The 16,509-nt window shown below is 38.1% G+C and overlaps 2 protein-coding genes across 2 annotated transcripts; one reads left to right on the top strand and one right to left on the bottom strand.

Moving 5' to 3' along the window:
• The first annotated feature begins 922 nt into the window (after positions 1-922).
• On the top strand, positions 923-6,077 carry smim22 (small integral membrane protein 22). The gene is made up of 4 exons (XM_044331241.1): positions 923-1,114; positions 2,832-2,969; positions 4,421-4,491; positions 5,669-6,077. Exons 2-4 carry the CDS (start codon positions 2,840-2,842, stop codon positions 5,723-5,725), a joined length of 258 nt encoding a protein of 85 aa, XP_044187176.1. The 5' UTR covers positions 923-1,114; positions 2,832-2,839; the 3' UTR covers positions 5,726-6,077.
• An 847-nt stretch (positions 6,078-6,924) lies between these two features.
• Positions 6,925-15,908, bottom strand: rogdi (rogdi atypical leucine zipper). Its single transcript, XM_044331231.1, has 11 exons — positions 15,633-15,908; positions 13,120-13,191; positions 12,181-12,263; positions 11,950-12,004; positions 11,777-11,857; positions 11,178-11,273; positions 10,968-11,066; positions 10,683-10,796; positions 10,552-10,601; positions 8,672-8,798; positions 6,925-8,433 (listed from the first exon to the last, which is right to left on the bottom strand). The coding sequence occupies exons 1-11, from the start codon at positions 15,705-15,707 to the stop codon at positions 8,392-8,394; spliced, it is 894 nt and encodes a 297-aa protein (XP_044187166.1). The 5' UTR covers positions 15,708-15,908; the 3' UTR covers positions 6,925-8,391.
• Between the last annotated feature and the right edge of the window lie 601 nt (positions 15,909-16,509).

Here is a 16,509-nt window from a genome sequence, read left to right as displayed (position 1 = left end):
ATGCCTACAAGAAGAGATGTAGGATTTGTTTTTTGTCATTAAGGTCAGTCAAATAACATGATTCAAAGTGCTCAAAATTATTAGACAATATGTCAAAATAAAAAGTCTACATTTTGACTGATTTAATTCTGACTTAATTCATTTGACAACATACTATATTGCAATTTCATCTTAAGTACAAAAATATGAAATAGTATACCATCAGTAGCTATTTCTCTTTTTATGATGACACATTTTTCATCTTTTTTCCCTCTTTTCGTGGCCGAAATGAACTTTCATACAAAGTTTCATGAAAACATGACATTACAGACATTCGGACTACTGCGTCCTTTCCATCAGTCTGCATTCATTTTATAATAACTGAGCTGAAAATCAAATCACAATACCAGAGGACTATTTGTTTTTAACGAGGAAACGAGGCACACAGAGTCCAATCAGTGAGTCAGCGTCAGCAGGTGAGTCAGGAGCCTCTTCTCATTTCTCTACTCTGCGCCTCCTTGTCCCCTCTCTCCTCTGTCCTCCTCCCTGTAACCCACAAATCCATTTCCGTGTGTCACGTTTAAGGATGTCTCAATTCCCAAAATGCATCTGGAGGACAGAGGAGCGAGGAGAGAGGAGGCTTGTTGGAGGAGCTACGCGCAAGGATACACAGGTGTTTCATTTGCGGAAGTCTTGCGGAAGTGTGTGTGTTAATTAAAATATAACAGTGTATGACATCCGTACATTCTTATCACATTATGCCACTTTGTTATTTGAATTAAAAGTAAATATATAAGTTGTCATGACACACTTTTATGCTCATCTGACAGAGATCATAAAATACAGTGATAGGCTGTAACAAAACAACGAACAGGTGATGCAGCTGTGACGCACGTCATATTTAATTGACATGACAGCTCTGAAGCAAGGATGTCTTATTTTGTTAAACGCCTGTTGCCTCCTCTCTGCTCATTTCTCTTCCTTGACTCCTCCGCTCCCATCTCAGGTGGAGAGGAGGAGGCGAGGAGAGGAGGTGAGGGAAGGAATCAAGGATGTAGCTACAAACAAATGAGAGGAGGGAGGTAGACCTTCGTACCCGGAAAGAAAAAGATTTAATCGAGCGACTCATTAACAGGTAAGCAACCAGCTGTCCTGAATAATGACAAAATAACACATTGTATTGTTAATCGAACGAATAAGTTTCGATTTATTGTACATTGAAATGTTATTCGTTTTGTCGAATTGGCATGTTTAAAAAGTTGAGAGTGAATGAAAGCTGATAGTGATTATATACTGATGATGTCTAATGATTCCGCCTGGTTACCACTCAACACCACATCTGTTGTACTGATTTGTTTTGGAAGTAGCAAAATACATCAGGTGTCGCTATAAAAATGTGTTTTGTGTGTATTGTGTTGTTCAGTATATCAGTCAACATACTGTATGTCACACTATGCAAAACATATTCGGGAAACGCAGGTAGCAACAGTTTCTAAATCAATTAATTACAGTTTCTCAATCTGTTGAGAAAATTGAGCTTTCAGTTCCAGAGTTATTTCACATAATGTTAAACATGTATGTATGTCAGATATCAGTGTTCATGTTTGTAGTAGATAACTTTCACCAAGCAGCTTCTTGATGTAGATGAAATCTGTAGGAACATGTGGCAAAGGACCAGGATAGAAAGCTGTAGCCACACCATAATAGTTCATTTAAGATTTTGTTTTGATTTCCCAAATTTATCTTCACATATTTATATCCACATCATATGCCTGTACATCTCACACACCAACAAACAAAACTCATTTCATCCTGAATCCTAAAAAACACAATTAAAACTGTTTTATTTGAGACATTTATGTGACAACTTTTCAATCTTGAGTTATTTAGTTTGATCGAGGTTACATACAATCTTTCGTTTTTAGTTACTTATGTTTAGTTACTTATTGTGTCATGCCCAGCTCACACATGGACTTACTGTATAAGACAAAAAAAAATACTGTTTCAGGTGTGAAAGATTTGTCAAACATGAAAAGAACTTGGAGAAAATATCATATTGCAAACAAAGAATTTTGACCCTTCTGTGATGATTTTTATAATCAACCATCCAGAAGAAGTCATCAGAAAAGAAGGATGTTTTACTAAAAAGGTGGAGCTCTTCTATCACCATACAAAGAGCAATAAGCTCACAAGTACATAACTTTTTTCTGACCTAAATCACATCACAAACACAGTATTTTCTCTTCTGGGATACCAGTGAACCTGTTTCTACAGCTGATTGTAATGTACCTAAAGTTGTGAATGTACCCTTTTAGGTATATTCTGTCTATACTGCAGTTATTCTCAGTGGACAATATGTTTGTAATTTAAATTTATACCAAACATCAGAACATCTTTAGCATTGTTACTTATTCTTATACTCTCACACTACTTTATTAATGTTCAAATCATAATGTTTAAAGTCTGAGATTTTATGTTCTATGTACTCCTCAAATGGTTTAAAATTGTGTTCATTCATTTTTCTACTATAGAACTTTTGTCTGTATTCAAATATTAATACAATTTGGGGCCATTGAAGGTCTAGATACCACTATAATATGCGGCCCATAGTATAATATATTCTGTATATTATTTTGTATTCAAACATTTACATTGACTTTTTCTATAATGTGCCATAAAGTCTGCAGTCTTTCAGTCCAACCCAACACTGTGCCTGCTCTGTGAGGTGCTGCAGTGGTGTATGAATGAAATGAAACTATGCATTCTCAGATGGCACTGAACTGTGAACTGTAACACATCCTCCTCCGTGTGTGTGTGTGTGTGTGTGTGTGTGTGTGTGTTCCTGAGAGCAGACAGAGCGATGGATCAGAGGGACATCCAGCAGGAGTTTAAGGATCAGTTTCAGGATGTGGTCTCCAGACTGCAGTCCAAGCACTTCTTCCAGTCTGACTGGGACATCGCCTCTTTTGCAATCTTCTTCATCTTCATCGGTGAGTGAAGCTGAAGGGGATGGATAACGCAGGCATAGACAGATGCTCTTTTTCATTTAACACACACATTAAGTGAAAAAGTACCATTAAGCAACAGAAAATGCAATTTAACGTTGACCACTACCCTTTTAGCCACCCCTCCATCATCTGTCATCCTCCATCCCTGATCAGCAATTCACAGTATTCCAAAAATATAGACTTATCCAACATAGTCAGTGATTTCCACTGGAGCAACATCCTGTTAACAATTCAAGATGCAGATGTTAACATTGAGCTGAGTTAATGTCTAACTTCATTATCTGACATTTAGAGTCATGTTATTCAGCTCATAAAAGTTTCTGTCAACTGAAATGGAGGAGTTTCTATGAAACATGTTGCTGGTCAAACATCAATGAGCTCTTGGATCAGGGGACAACCCAGAGGTTTCCCATCATGCACCAAGGTCTTGCAGTCAGTTAGCTCCTGGCTCTGAAAACTGCAGCTGCCCTGATGTCAGTGTGGCGCCACAACAAGTTGGGATCAAGTCAGATAGAAATCAGTGTGCATGCAGTGTGCACTGATCACTGGTGATCAATTCTGTGCAGGCCTGACTCATCTCAAACAAGCTGATTAGGGGATAAAGGTTAAGAGTTCTCCACTGATTTAGCATTACACTCCTACAATGTTGTCAGACTCACGATGACATGAAAGAATCATTTTATTTTCATGTGTTTCATCCTAACCCATTTACATCACCCATCCCATACACATATTAAACATTCTGGCATGTAAACCCACCAACAACACATTAACATCATCCAGACATAAACAGCCCATACCCACCGCTCCAAGAGATATCCAACGATGGAATATAACAGTTAAACAACTAATGGACAGTTTTCAAAAAATTAGCAAATTGAATGCAGCAGAACCAGAGATATTGTCCCTTTTATTCCACACATTATTCTTCCTTGTCGAAACATGGTGCCCTACTTTACTATGGTTAAGCTTTGGTTAAGCCCACTAGTGCAGCATGAGGTCACTGCAGAGGAAGCACTGTTCTTGGTTGTAGCAGTTTAGGTCCCCCTGCCTTTAAGGGAACACCAGACACCTCCTGCATTCCTACATTTTCTGACACTGTTAGAATTTTGACTCAGGCTAACTTTAGTCTCTAAAGCTCTCACAGTATCTCACAGGGAGACCTAGGACTGATGACCAGAGATTTCAGCACGTTTCTCTTATGATTGACAACTTTTGTCTGGGGCAGGCTAAGACTGATTCAAGTCTCAGGTCGACAGGTCTGCACAGATACATCAACAAGCAGATATTTTCTGTATCTGCTTGATTCTATCCATCTATTTTCAGCACACACTTTATGCTCTGCAGGATTGTTTCAATGCACAGTTGGAGCTTGTTGTGATGGTCTGGCTTCAGATGTAGGACACTCACTGCTGTGCTGTGTGTTGTGGCAGGTATGGTTCTGCTGATGGTCATCCTGGTCCTCATCCGCTGCTGCTGCTGCTGTTGCTGTGATGAGGGCAAAGTAAAAACACACACAAACACACACACACACACACACACACACACACACACACACACACACACACAGACACACACAAAAGAGAGATAGAACTGGAGAAAAATGCACACCTGCTGGCTGACTATCTTTAATTTCAGTTTCGGCACATTGCTTTCTTCAGGATTAAGTCCATCAGTCACCTGACTGACATTTATACTGATTAAGACACAGTTGTAGAAAGTAACAAAGCACGTTTACTCAACTACAGTACTATTTGAGCTACTTAAGTATTTCCATTTCATGTCACTTTATAATTCTACTCCACTACAACTCAGAGGGAAATATATTTACTGCACTATTTTACAGATTTTGTATAAAAACATAATCAGCTTATAAAACATGAAGCACTGTTAAAGATTAAACTACTCACTATAAATAAAGTATTTCAAATTAGCTCTGGGTCAATAATATAACATATAATTATATCATAGAGTATTTTTAATAGGCTACTTTAAGTAGATTTTGCTTATAATATTTTTACTTAAGTGACATTTGCAATTCAGGACTTTTACTTGTAAAGGAGTATGTTTATATTGGAGTAAAGGAAGGCAAGGACAAGTGTTTTAAACCAGAGCTCTCAGAACAAACCCATAAGGACACAGAAAAAGGCCGTGACTGAAATCACTCCTTATTTACTATATAATGCACTACATTCACACTCCGTGTGTAAATGTATCCCCTACATAGTGCCCTAAAAAATTCCAACAATGTATTTGGAAATGTACTGTTCACCATAGAGTCAACTATTGAGTGTCTATTATATAGTGGATGAGTAAGCTATATGGGAGTGATTTAAGAAAGAAAATACAACCCAAGTCACAATCATATATATACAGTACCAGTCAAAAGTTTGGACACACTTTCTCATTCAAGTGAATGGGAAGGTGTGTCCAAACTTTTGACTGGCACTGTATATAATGTGAGTGTCACATGCATGCAAAAATGATTAAAACAGTGACAAAATAAAGAAAGTTTGCTACCATTGTCTATTAAGTAAGTATATAAAAGGTCCACACAGAAAATGTTTGAGTATAAGCCATCAACTGGATTTAAACCCACAAAGAAAAAGCAGCTAAGGTCATTTAGGATTTATGTATTATGGTTATTGAAATAAAATGATTTCTTTATGTTTCCTCATCAGCCTCGAAAACGGAAGGTTGGAGCGGCGAACCATGCTTTCGAGACTGAACTACACTGATGAAGTATTGTTACTGCGGTTAATGAAGCTAGAAGCAGAGTCTCATGGTCTGACTCCTGTGCCAAAGCAGAAACTTTTATTTTAATGTCAGCTGTCTGTCAATGAATAGTCCACTTGCACATAGAATGATTTTTTTCGCTGACAAGCTCTTTGCTACACTGCTATGTGATCTTGTTGACTGTCACTGCTATGTGGGATTTATTACTTGGATACCACAGAGGAGTAGGAAACCAGCTATGATCACCCTGAGCTGACTGTTTTTAGATTTGAATGTCACTTCCTCTTACTATGTTTGTTTAAAGGATTCATTTCATTTTGAATGTTTTACTTAGTAATAAAAATATAAACTTTGCTCTTTGTTTGTGTAGTGGTTTATGCTATCACATCATGTCAGGTTCATTTTGAAAGTGCTTTTCCTAGCAAACAGGAAATTTGTAGAGGACAAAGTACACAAAAACATATGAGGGCATAATCATAAAGCAGGAGATGGAGCTTTTAACTGCCTGTGAATGTCTGTGTTGTTGTCCTGGGAGCCTTTATTGTACTTTAATTAAGTCAAAGGACTTGTACTAAACAGAAAGAAAACACTGGTCAAAATCAAATGGGGAAGGCTGATATATTCTGACTTTTAGTGCTTAGTATGGGTCATGCTCCACACTAGATCCTACATTTCCCAAAATGCAAACCAGCAGTGTTTTTCATTAGACCATCCCTGCTTGGTCAATGGACAGGTATTTCAGACTCCAGCGGATTGAAAGATAATTAATCAGCAACTATTTTGATAACTGATTAATCGTTAAAGCCATTTTCAAGCAAAAAATATCAACTGTTCACTGGTTCCTGCATCTCAATGAGCAACTTGATGACATCATCTTAGGCTTTAGGTAATTGTGATGGACATTTTTCACTATTTTCTGACATTTTATAGACCAAACAATTAATCAATTTAATGAAAATTATCCTTTGTTGCAGAACTTATTATTACAATCACAGGCATTATTGTCACTGACTCTTAAAGAAATGAAAAATAACTCAATTGTTTTAATAACAGTAGAAGTATTGACGATAATACCAATTCTGATATCAGTAATAATAATAATAACAGTTGTAACCAATAATAGTAGCACTCCACATCCACTAATAGTAATCATAATCACCTCTACCACAATGATAGCAGATGTCAGAAGGCACAGACAGGATGTTGTTTAGAATATTTTTATTGCACAGATATCAGATAAATAATTTCCACATTTTATATGATAGGCAGCTCTTCAAAATAGATTAACACTTACTGGAATGAAGTCATTTGTTCATGATTAGATTAGTGTTTGGTTCACAGGGAATCAACAACATACGTTCAAAAACGTAAATAAATAAAAACATAGCAGACACAACTAGTAGCTTATCATTTAACATCGTTTTCATGTAGTAACAAACAGGGAATGTATGTCTCCAAGTCCTTTCCACCAAAAACAAAAACACTGTCACAGACATGTTTTTAACCCATAAAGACCACAGTGGGAAATATTTTCACACTACTTCTGCATCCCCTCACAGGATTGATATTTTCATGCATTTATGTTTGTATTCCCTTATAAAGTTTTTTGCACTCCCACACATGTTTCCATACATTATACTGTCCAACACTCAGCGCTAATTATTCATCAAACTATTTCATTCCATTTTTAACTCAGCCTAAAGTATATTGACCTGCTGCTGGTTAATAATCAATAGGAGTTTCTAAAAGTGAGTAGTGCTTCTCCACCTTTTAAAGTACTGTAACCCTTGTGATGAGCTAACTTGTGTCAGGAAGCCCTTCCCTGAGGGAAACTACTGGCATCCCACCTCCACCTGCACATTTGTGACTCCACCTGTACAGACCATGACCTGACACTGCACTCACCTCATATAAGTGAATATATAAAATAAATGCACAGATTAAAGCACCTGAAAACTTGTTTGTTTTTTTTTTGAGTAAATGTGCAACAATCAAAGTTGAAGTTGTGCATCAGCAAACGACCCCTCCGCTGTCATCACTTTTCGGTTCAAATGTTGCCAAATCCTGATCCTGTTACATGGAAGTTATTCCAACTGAGCCCCACCAACTTCCTTATAGTAAGAAGCTGACTGAGAAAACAGGTTTGGTGGGTCTTTAAAGTCTGTGAGGAATAATGGAGGACTAGTGAGGGAATGCAAAAACTTTAAAAAGGACTGTGTGAGGGAACAAAGAAATATTACAGAAAAAAAAACCTCCCACTTTGATCCTTTAGGGACTGCATCGTTTTCCAACCCTGAGTGCACAAATTAGTGTTTCACAACAAGACAGTTCAGATGATGATGAGAACTTTGGTATAAAAACCAGATAAATACTCAATAAATTGCGTGAACGTAACAAAAAAAATAATTCTAATAAATCAACAAAAGTCACATACATTCATTGATGAGTTCAAATCAGTGCTGTGAGATGCAATACACACAAATCAAAGCTAACACAACTGGGAATGGCAAACAATGGATACCTGTCGGGGTTTGATTGGCTCCTTCGGCTGATCATGCAACACTTGACTGAATGACTGGATGATAAATATATAAAAAAATAAAAGCATTCCCACGATGTCCCTTACACTTGTGTGGTTTGTTTGGGTCTGAAGGTCTCTGGAGGTGGATTAGAAAGGTCTGTAGTTCCAGAAACTGGAGAAGACAGATATCTGCAGGGACAGGAGGAGAGAGGGGCTAAGTCAAGTTAGTTAGTTAGAGTAGTTAGTTAAAGCAGTCTCTCTATCTATATCAAAATCATAGAAGGTAAGAACAGTGATGTTTATGTTAAAAGATTTCCCCCCCTTCTCTATTGTTAGATACAAATATTGATTACTGCAGCTTTAAGAAGTCATGTCACTTTACATGAGAATGTATTTTAACATGTCATCCTCCAGTAGAGATACCCACCTTGTCCTTGAGCTGCTGACAGAGCTGCAGGGAGATGGTGAAGAACACCAGCGTATCATTAAGCCAAGGTACCACACACTCCACCTTGTGAACATGGCTCACCTCGAAGCGGTTGTTGTTGAGCTCACTGTGTGGAGGAAGTGTTCACAGCAAACAGCACAGAGACATTAAGGAGATTTTTAAGATACACTTGCTGAATGTGGGACTGTGCCTGAACAGTCCCAGAATCTCAGAATTCCTTTTTATGATTCAGAGTTTCTCAATTTAAGCCTTATCTGCAATGTTAGTAAAGAATCTACCCCGCCTACTACTGCAAGTACATGGTACTTCTACAGTTTTACTTCTAGTTGTAATCCTTAACATTTTCATTATATCAAATCCAGTTTTTCATCATATTTATTATTGCTATTCAATTATTTACATTTTGTAATGACCTTTTATTACAGTAGTTTTCATTGCTAGTGGAGTCCGCCATTACTGCCAACCTACAACATGAGTTCGTTTGGCTGCACATGAAACAGATACAGCAGTCTCTCTTCTGTTGTGTTTCTGACAGAGTAGCTGCTGTAACATTAAACCACACTTGCAGTTACCATCAATGACCACACGTGTCACCAAATCCACCAGGACTGAAGTCATAAGGATTGTAACTTGAAGCTGAATTCTGAATGCAAGATGGTGGTTTGCACTTACTGGGACCAATATTTGTTTTTCACCAGGACAACGACCGAAAACACCTCCAGGCGATGTAAGAGCTGTTTTATACTGTATATCTGACTCATTCTACTGCACACACTGGATCTACCTGGATCTACCTGGATCTACCTGGATCTACCTGGATCTACCTGGATCTACCTGGATCTAAGCACTTGCTACTGTTTGCACATCTGGGTGGATGCTAAACTGCTACCTACTGCATGCAGTGACAATAAAGATGAATCTGATCTATTCTAATAATGTAGTATAACTTTTACTGTTCTATACAGAGTTATTGGATGTATTATTCCTTTTCATCTGGTAATGCATATGCAAAGAAAGAAAGAAAGAAAGATAGAAAAAGAGAAAGAAAAAGAAAGAAAGAAAGACAGAAAGAAAGATAGAAAAAGAGCGAGAAAAAGAAAAAGAAAAAAAGATATGAAAAGAGAAAGGAAGAAAGAAAGAAGGAAAGAAAATAATAGAAAGAACAAAAGAAAGAAAGAAAAGAATAGAAAGAAAGAAAAAAGATAGAAAAAGAGAGAGAAAGAAAGAAAGATAGAGAAAGAGAAAGGAGGAAAGAAAAGGAAAGAAAGATAGAAAGACAGAAAGAAAGAAAGAAAGAAAAGAATAGAAAGAAAGAAAGAAAGAAAAGAAAGATAGAAAGAAAGAAAGAAAGAAAGAAAGAAAGAAAGAAAGAAAGAAAAGAAAGATAGAAAAAGAGAAAGGAAGAAAGAAAGAAAGACAGAAAGATAGAGAAAGAGAAAGGAAGAAAGAAAGAAGGAAAGAAAATAATAGAAGAAACAAAAGAAAGAAAGAAAAGAATAGAGAGAAAGAAAGAAAAGAATAGAAAGAAAGAAAGAGATAGAAAAAGAGAAAGGAAGAAAGAAAGAAAGACAGAAAGATAGAGAAAGAGAAAGGAAGAAAGAAAGAAGGAAAGAAAATAATAGAAGAAACAAAAGAAAGAAAGAAAAGAATAGAGAGAAAGAAAGAAAAGAATAGAAAGAAAGAAAGAAAGATAGAAAAAGAGAAAGGAAGAAAGAAAGAAAGAAAGAAAGAAAGAAAGAAAGAAAGAAAGAAAGAAAAAGAAATATATAGAAAGAAAGAAAAAGAGAAAGAAAGAAAAAGAAAGACAGAAAGAAAGATAGAGAGAAGAAGAAGACTGGAGGACAAACAGGTGAACTTACAACATGGCTCCAGGGTTGTGCAGCACTGAGCTTCCAGCTGGTTTGAAATTCTATCAGGATGAGAGAGAGAGAACATTAGAACATCAGTCACATGACGCTGTGTACAGTGTTGCACAGTCACACCTTCTAACCTTGGTGGTGTTGGGAGGCAGCACGTGAAGCTGGTAGACCGTCAGACACAGTTTGCTTAAATTGATGTAAAAATTCACCATCACATCCCCGGGCATGGGAGGAGTGAACATTTTCTGATGATGGACAAACAGACAGAAAGTTAGAAAGTGAATATGGAATAAGATCAAGAGGCTTCATGCTACATCACGTGACAGTTTGACTTCCTGTAGTTTAATTCTCTAATATGAGTATCTCCAGCCTCAGTTGGGCTCTAGTGTGTTTCTAATGTGTGTATCAGCCTGTACCATCAGGCCACTGGTAGCCAGCTCAGGCAGCGTCATGGAGGCCGGGGTGGTGAGGCGGTTCCGCGCTCGTGTCAGCTGGAGCATCACTGCGTCCATCAGCTGCAGCACCGACAGAAACAGAAGGTTAATATCACCGACGCGGTGCACCACTGCGACCTCGCATACCGACAGAAACAGTGTGTTGTTGCCGTTGAGTGAGGAGGGACACACCTTGTTCACCTCAGCCCCTGTCTTGAAGTGGTAGCTCTCATCATGGCTGTTCAGCAGCTGGAGAGCCTGGTTCACATGGTTCCTGGCATCCTGGATCTGATGGAGGAGCAGAGATGAACGAGGGAGTTTAGTATTAAAAAGGACTTTTCTGCTTTATTACAGCTTGGATCTTATTTTCAAAAGGTTTGTCATGAGTTATGACAAATTACAACCTGTCTGATCATCTGACTGCTCATGTTTCTTGACCTGTTGGAGTTTGTTTTGGCAAATGTCACTGTAGAAAACAGAATGCATGAAATATCTACATACACAAAGCTACATTTTACATTTATAGCCAACATAACAGAGTATGTAGCAACGTTCCCTGACCTGTTCTCACATCATGTATGTCTGCTTCATTCTCTCATAGCAACTCCTGAATTTTGCCTTTTGCATGTAAGTGCAGTCTGTGGACAACTTTGTGATTCTTGGCTATAAATAAACCTTTCTTGACAGACTGTCTCACTTTTGTTTTTCATTTTCCTGGTAGAAGTACACACACACACACACACACACACACACACACACACACACATATACACACACACATACACACACACCTGCTGCAGTTTCCATTGCTTGTCCTCCCTGAACTGAAAGTGCAGCACTTGGCTGCTCTTCGCAACCTTCAGGTTTATGTCCTGTTAAGAAAAGCAAAACATAAACAAGGACTGTGGCTGTCTTCTCCATATGTGAAAATGGAAAACTCATTTCCCCTCTCTGACAAACTTACAGCCTGAGTCAGAGCCTCTCCCTGCAGAGTCAGCACTCCCTTCACTTGATCCATGCTGCAAAACAACATATTTTTTTATTTCAACATCATACCAGAGGAATAAGTGACCAACCCATCCAGTATGTCAGCATATTCCAAATCATCTACCACAGAGCATCTGGCAGCCTCTTCCTCCACAGGAAGTGATTGCTAAAATATTTGTACATCATGCACAGAGAGATGGACTATTACGTTGAGCTGCCGAGGATGAAGTTTTCCTGTTTGAGCTGACTCTCCAGGCCTGGCGTTGGCATGGAGAAACGTCTAGATGCCTCCTGTTGACAACAGCAGAGCAAAAAGTGACTTACTATTAATCACATTGAGTTGACGCTGTAGACACCTTCATCCTAATGATATTCCATTACACCTAAGGCCAGCTGATAATGCAACATTGTCATTTATCTACTTATCACTGGTATCATAAGTTGTTGAAATGATCATATTGTTATTCTCCTCTCATATTTCTGTGACTGTCACATGACATCACGGAGTGCTTTGCTTTAGAAAGATGTTTTTTAGCATCTAACTTCATGTCAAAGCATTCCCTCTTTATTTCTGTCACAGTGCAGAGCTGCTCTGATGATGTTAGCTGGATTCATATTTACTAATTGTTTCGGGTTTCCTACTGTCACTCCTAAATGTTTGTTTTTTGGTGTCTGAAAGTAGGACTTGAGGCTGTGCTGTGTTTTCACTCTTCAGGAACTTTTTGTGAATGAAACTCTCCCACAAACGGAGAGGAACATGGAGCCTTATATGGACATTTTAGGGGCGTTGATTATGCTAATGATCACATCTCACTAACGAGCACCTCCTCATGAACAGGTGACATTCATCAGACTGAAATAAGTGATTTACAACAAGTTCAGGCAGTTAAGTTAGTTTTTTGAATTTCAAATATCTCCCAACACTAAATACAGCTTTACTTTTGAAGGAAAATATATTTTGATGCATGATGTAACTATATATAAAACCTTGCTCTTTTTCATGTTGGCCATTTGCCTGATGAAGACTGTTCTCAGTCCAATAAAGTATTTGTGAACTAACTAGTTGTGTGTGCTGACACTGCTCCTGGCCTTAATATAACACAGGATACGCAGAGATCTACCACTCCCTCAGACTAACAGCTTTTACCTTGAGGACATCCTGGAGTTGCTTCAGGACAGAATGTACTTCTTCTTTAAGCAGCCAGTTGAACTCCTCCTCCTAGCAAAAAAAGAACGTGATTACTATAAACAAACAGTAAATGGGTCATGACAATACAAAGCTACATCATATATAACTATACTGCATATATATGACTTCTTCTCCCTCTGTCTCTCTACCCAGCAGACTCTCAGTATTTTCCACATTGTGTGTTTCACAGTGTGAATTTCTCTGGTTCGTGTGGTTCACAAAGGTGATCAAGGCAAGTCTTGCACTGAACAGTCTGTACCGGCTTATTAGCCAGAGCTGTCTAACTAGAAACAGCAGTTAAATACAACTGCTTGCACATAATCTAAAATATTAAGATTGTATCATTTGTTGATTTTAATGTGCTTTATGATTTTAATAGTCTTCATCTGTCAATCAAGACAAACAGGGCAGATGCAGTTATGTTGCTTCTCTCTGAATGAACAAACAACCAATCACACAACTGCCTCTGAACCTGTTACACTGACATGAAAGCAAACATTGGAACATTTTAACATTTTAACATTAAAAAATGGTCCACTCTGCTGAGTTTCCCAAATTAATTAGATTATTTCATTATTTCATGGTTATATATTTTATGTGTTTTTGTCCATATCATTATTTATTTCATAATGTCTTAAATAGTATTCAATACTGAACTCTTTGCGTCTCAACTGAGATCATTTGAAAAGGTGAAACACACTTTAGAGATCTCTGCTGTGCTTGAATTGATGTGAAATGTTCAGATTGCATAGAATGTATTCTGAAAATGTCTGTGGGTCCAGATTTCATGTTGTTTAATAGTTTTATTAGGTGCAGCACCTCCGGAAATAATGGAAAATTATTTGAAATATTTAGAATAAATTCTTTAAAGATAATTACAAGAAATTAGAGACATAAGGGAAGCCCATGTACAGACAGACGGAAAGAATTAGTGGAGCAAATTAAAAGTACAGAGAAAATCACTAATATCTGAGGTGGTATTGACTATTTGAAACAAGATGGACTAAATGGCTGTGCTATGTTAAGTGTAGACAAAGCATGAATTGAATGTGTACAGGAATATGTGTATTAATAAGTTTAGATATGCATATTCTCAGATTTGTATGCGTGTGTACAGTATGTATAAGTACATATTAAGTATTTCTCTCCTGTCTTTGCTGATGAATTACTGGACTTCACTGTATCAACAACACATCTACTCAGTTTTTCTTCTTTTTCTTTTTGCAGTTCTACTGTATTAGAATTATTAATATTTGATGATTAGAGCTCAAAAATATATAAAAAGGAGTACTGGAAAGTACAGCATTTTTCCAGCCTACTGATTATAAGTCATATGATCTTTTGATCACTGGTAAGCATTTATCCATGGCACATTCTGATGTTTTTGATGTCTTAATGGGGTTTTCAGTCATTCCAGATAAGCACTGCTTTTCATTTGATCATTTACAGTCTAAAAATACCATTCAGTAAAGGAATGTCCTGTTTACTTTTAGTATAGTTGAAATATGCTTCATGTTGTGCGTGTTGTGCTAACAAGCAAATACTGGCTCGTTGAATAGAGAAGAGAATAATTAACTTTTACGTGAAGGCGTACTGAGAACTGAGTTAGTCATCAGTAACATGTTGAGCATTCATGACAACTTTCATGGTCACAACATGCTCAGTTTAGAGAACGTTTCACAGTTTTTCAAGTGTGTCTTAAAACAACAATCAGGAGCCCAAATGAACATTGAAACATGTTTGTCTTGCTGTAATCATTCCTCCTGTTCATACTGACCATTAGAAGATCTCTTCATGATGCACTTACAATGGAAGTGATGGGGGACAAAATCCACAGTCCTCTGTAAATGTGTCAGATATCCACTTGATATGACAAAGACTGCTGAAGCCTCATATAAGCTTCACAGAGACTTTTAAATGACTGTGTGGACACACTGTGGATTTTGGCCTCCATCACTTACATTGAAGCATATTTGAAGGATCTTTTAACAGCCAGTATGAACAGGAGGAATGTGCAGCTCTTCTTGTTAGGACATTGCATTGACTTCCATTCATTGTGGACAGTCTAACCCAAACCTTAGCCAGGACATCAGAAATGACGTTTTGCCTCATTAGGACCGGACTTTGTAGTCCATGAGGACTACTGGTCCTGACAAGGTCGGTGTTTATACCGGAAAAGGTCCCATTGAGGTAACTAACAAACACACACACACACACACACACACACACACACACACCTACCTACACACCTACACACACACATACACACACTCTCAGGCCCATTGATAACATGATAACACACCGCCTGTGGCGGCGGAGAGCCCTGTTGCAGCAACACAAGCGTCACAAAGCCACATGAGTGACGTCCAGCTACACTCTGTAAATATATCCCATTTCAAAATGTCAACACGTTATATAAACAGTCAGTAAATGAGCTGCAGACACACAGCAGAGCAGCAGCAGCAGCTCACCAGCACGGCTCTCTCCACTTGGCTGGCAGCGGACATCTTGGGCAGTTCAGACAGAGATCTCTGCGGGTTCAGCATTTTGTGCAGAAAACTGAAGCAAAGCCTCGATGAACCTTTAAAGCAGCGTCAGTCTCCCTGTGATGGAGGTGTCCAACTACCTACTAGCTTAGCGGAGGATCTGATGCCTTCAAGAACTGTAGGAAATAACGCAAGCGCTCGTGTGAACGAACCAACCCAATATAAAAGAGGATGATGAGACGAGCTGCTGACATGCAAACTGAACGGGACCGAAGCATAGAAGCCGCAAGTGGTGTATTTTCAGGTTTATATGGTTTAATATTTCATTTGAATTGTTTATACTTCACATGCACTTTCTCCTCTTCAATCTGCATCTGAGTCATGACGCAGGCGTGTCCGGTCTGTTGTCTCAAAATAAACAACAACAAAACAATATATGTATGCTGATTGTTTAAATTTTGTCTTTAATTCCAACCGTAGTGAGAGTATGGGTTCTAATCTTTACGAGAATCACCTGAATGCAGCATTAAACTGGTCACACGTTCACTATTAGTGACCCCGCCCACTGGCCCTGCGCACAGCGTCACGCAGACATGTGGTTCTGCGCAGCCTGCGAGGAGTTAGTTTGTTCATAGTGAATCACGTCTCAGCTGTGTGACGTGTAGTTAACGCAGTTTCTGCAGTGTTTTTGTCAATATTCATGGAAAGCACATCATGATGGATTCACAAGACTTGTCATATTTACAGTAAATGAGCTTAAACATTTGAGGTGATATTCTGTAAACATATTCCTACAAACAAGAAGTATCTCCATTGTTGTCCAAAAACTGTTTAAATGACTGAGCCTTTATATTAGTGAGGT

Source organism: Thunnus albacares, chromosome 17, assembly GCF_914725855.1.
Source record: "Thunnus albacares chromosome 17, fThuAlb1.1, whole genome shotgun sequence".
In the NCBI taxonomy this organism is placed as follows: Eukaryota; Metazoa; Chordata; class Actinopteri; order Scombriformes; family Scombridae; genus Thunnus; species Thunnus albacares.
This window is presented reverse-complemented; position numbering and strand designations above follow the sequence as displayed.

Bases quoted from the DNA above. Each gene is read 5' to 3' on its own strand.
- smim22 (XM_044331241.1), top strand. From the start codon at position 2,840: ATGGATCAGAGGGACATCCAGCAGGAGTTTAAGGATCAGTTTCAGGAT. The intron at 2,970-4,420 runs GTGAGTGAAGCT...GTGTTGTGGCAG, and splicing joins AATCTTCTTCATCTTCATCG to GTATGGTTCTGCTGATGGTC. The intron at 4,492-5,668 runs GTAAAAACACAC...TTTCCTCATCAG, and splicing joins GTTGCTGTGATGAGGGCAAA to CCTCGAAAACGGAAGGTTGG.
- rogdi (XM_044331231.1), bottom strand. From the start codon at position 15,707: ATGCTGAACCCGCAGAGATCTCTGTCTGAACTGCCCAAGATGTCCGCT. The intron at 8,799-10,551 runs GTAAGTTCACCT...TCCTCCACACAG, and splicing joins CACAACCCTGGAGCCATGTT to TGAGCTCAACAACAACCGCT. The intron at 8,434-8,671 runs GTGGGTATCTCT...CTGTCCCTGCAG, and splicing joins GTCAGCAGCTCAAGGACAAG to ATATCTGTCTTCTCCAGTTT.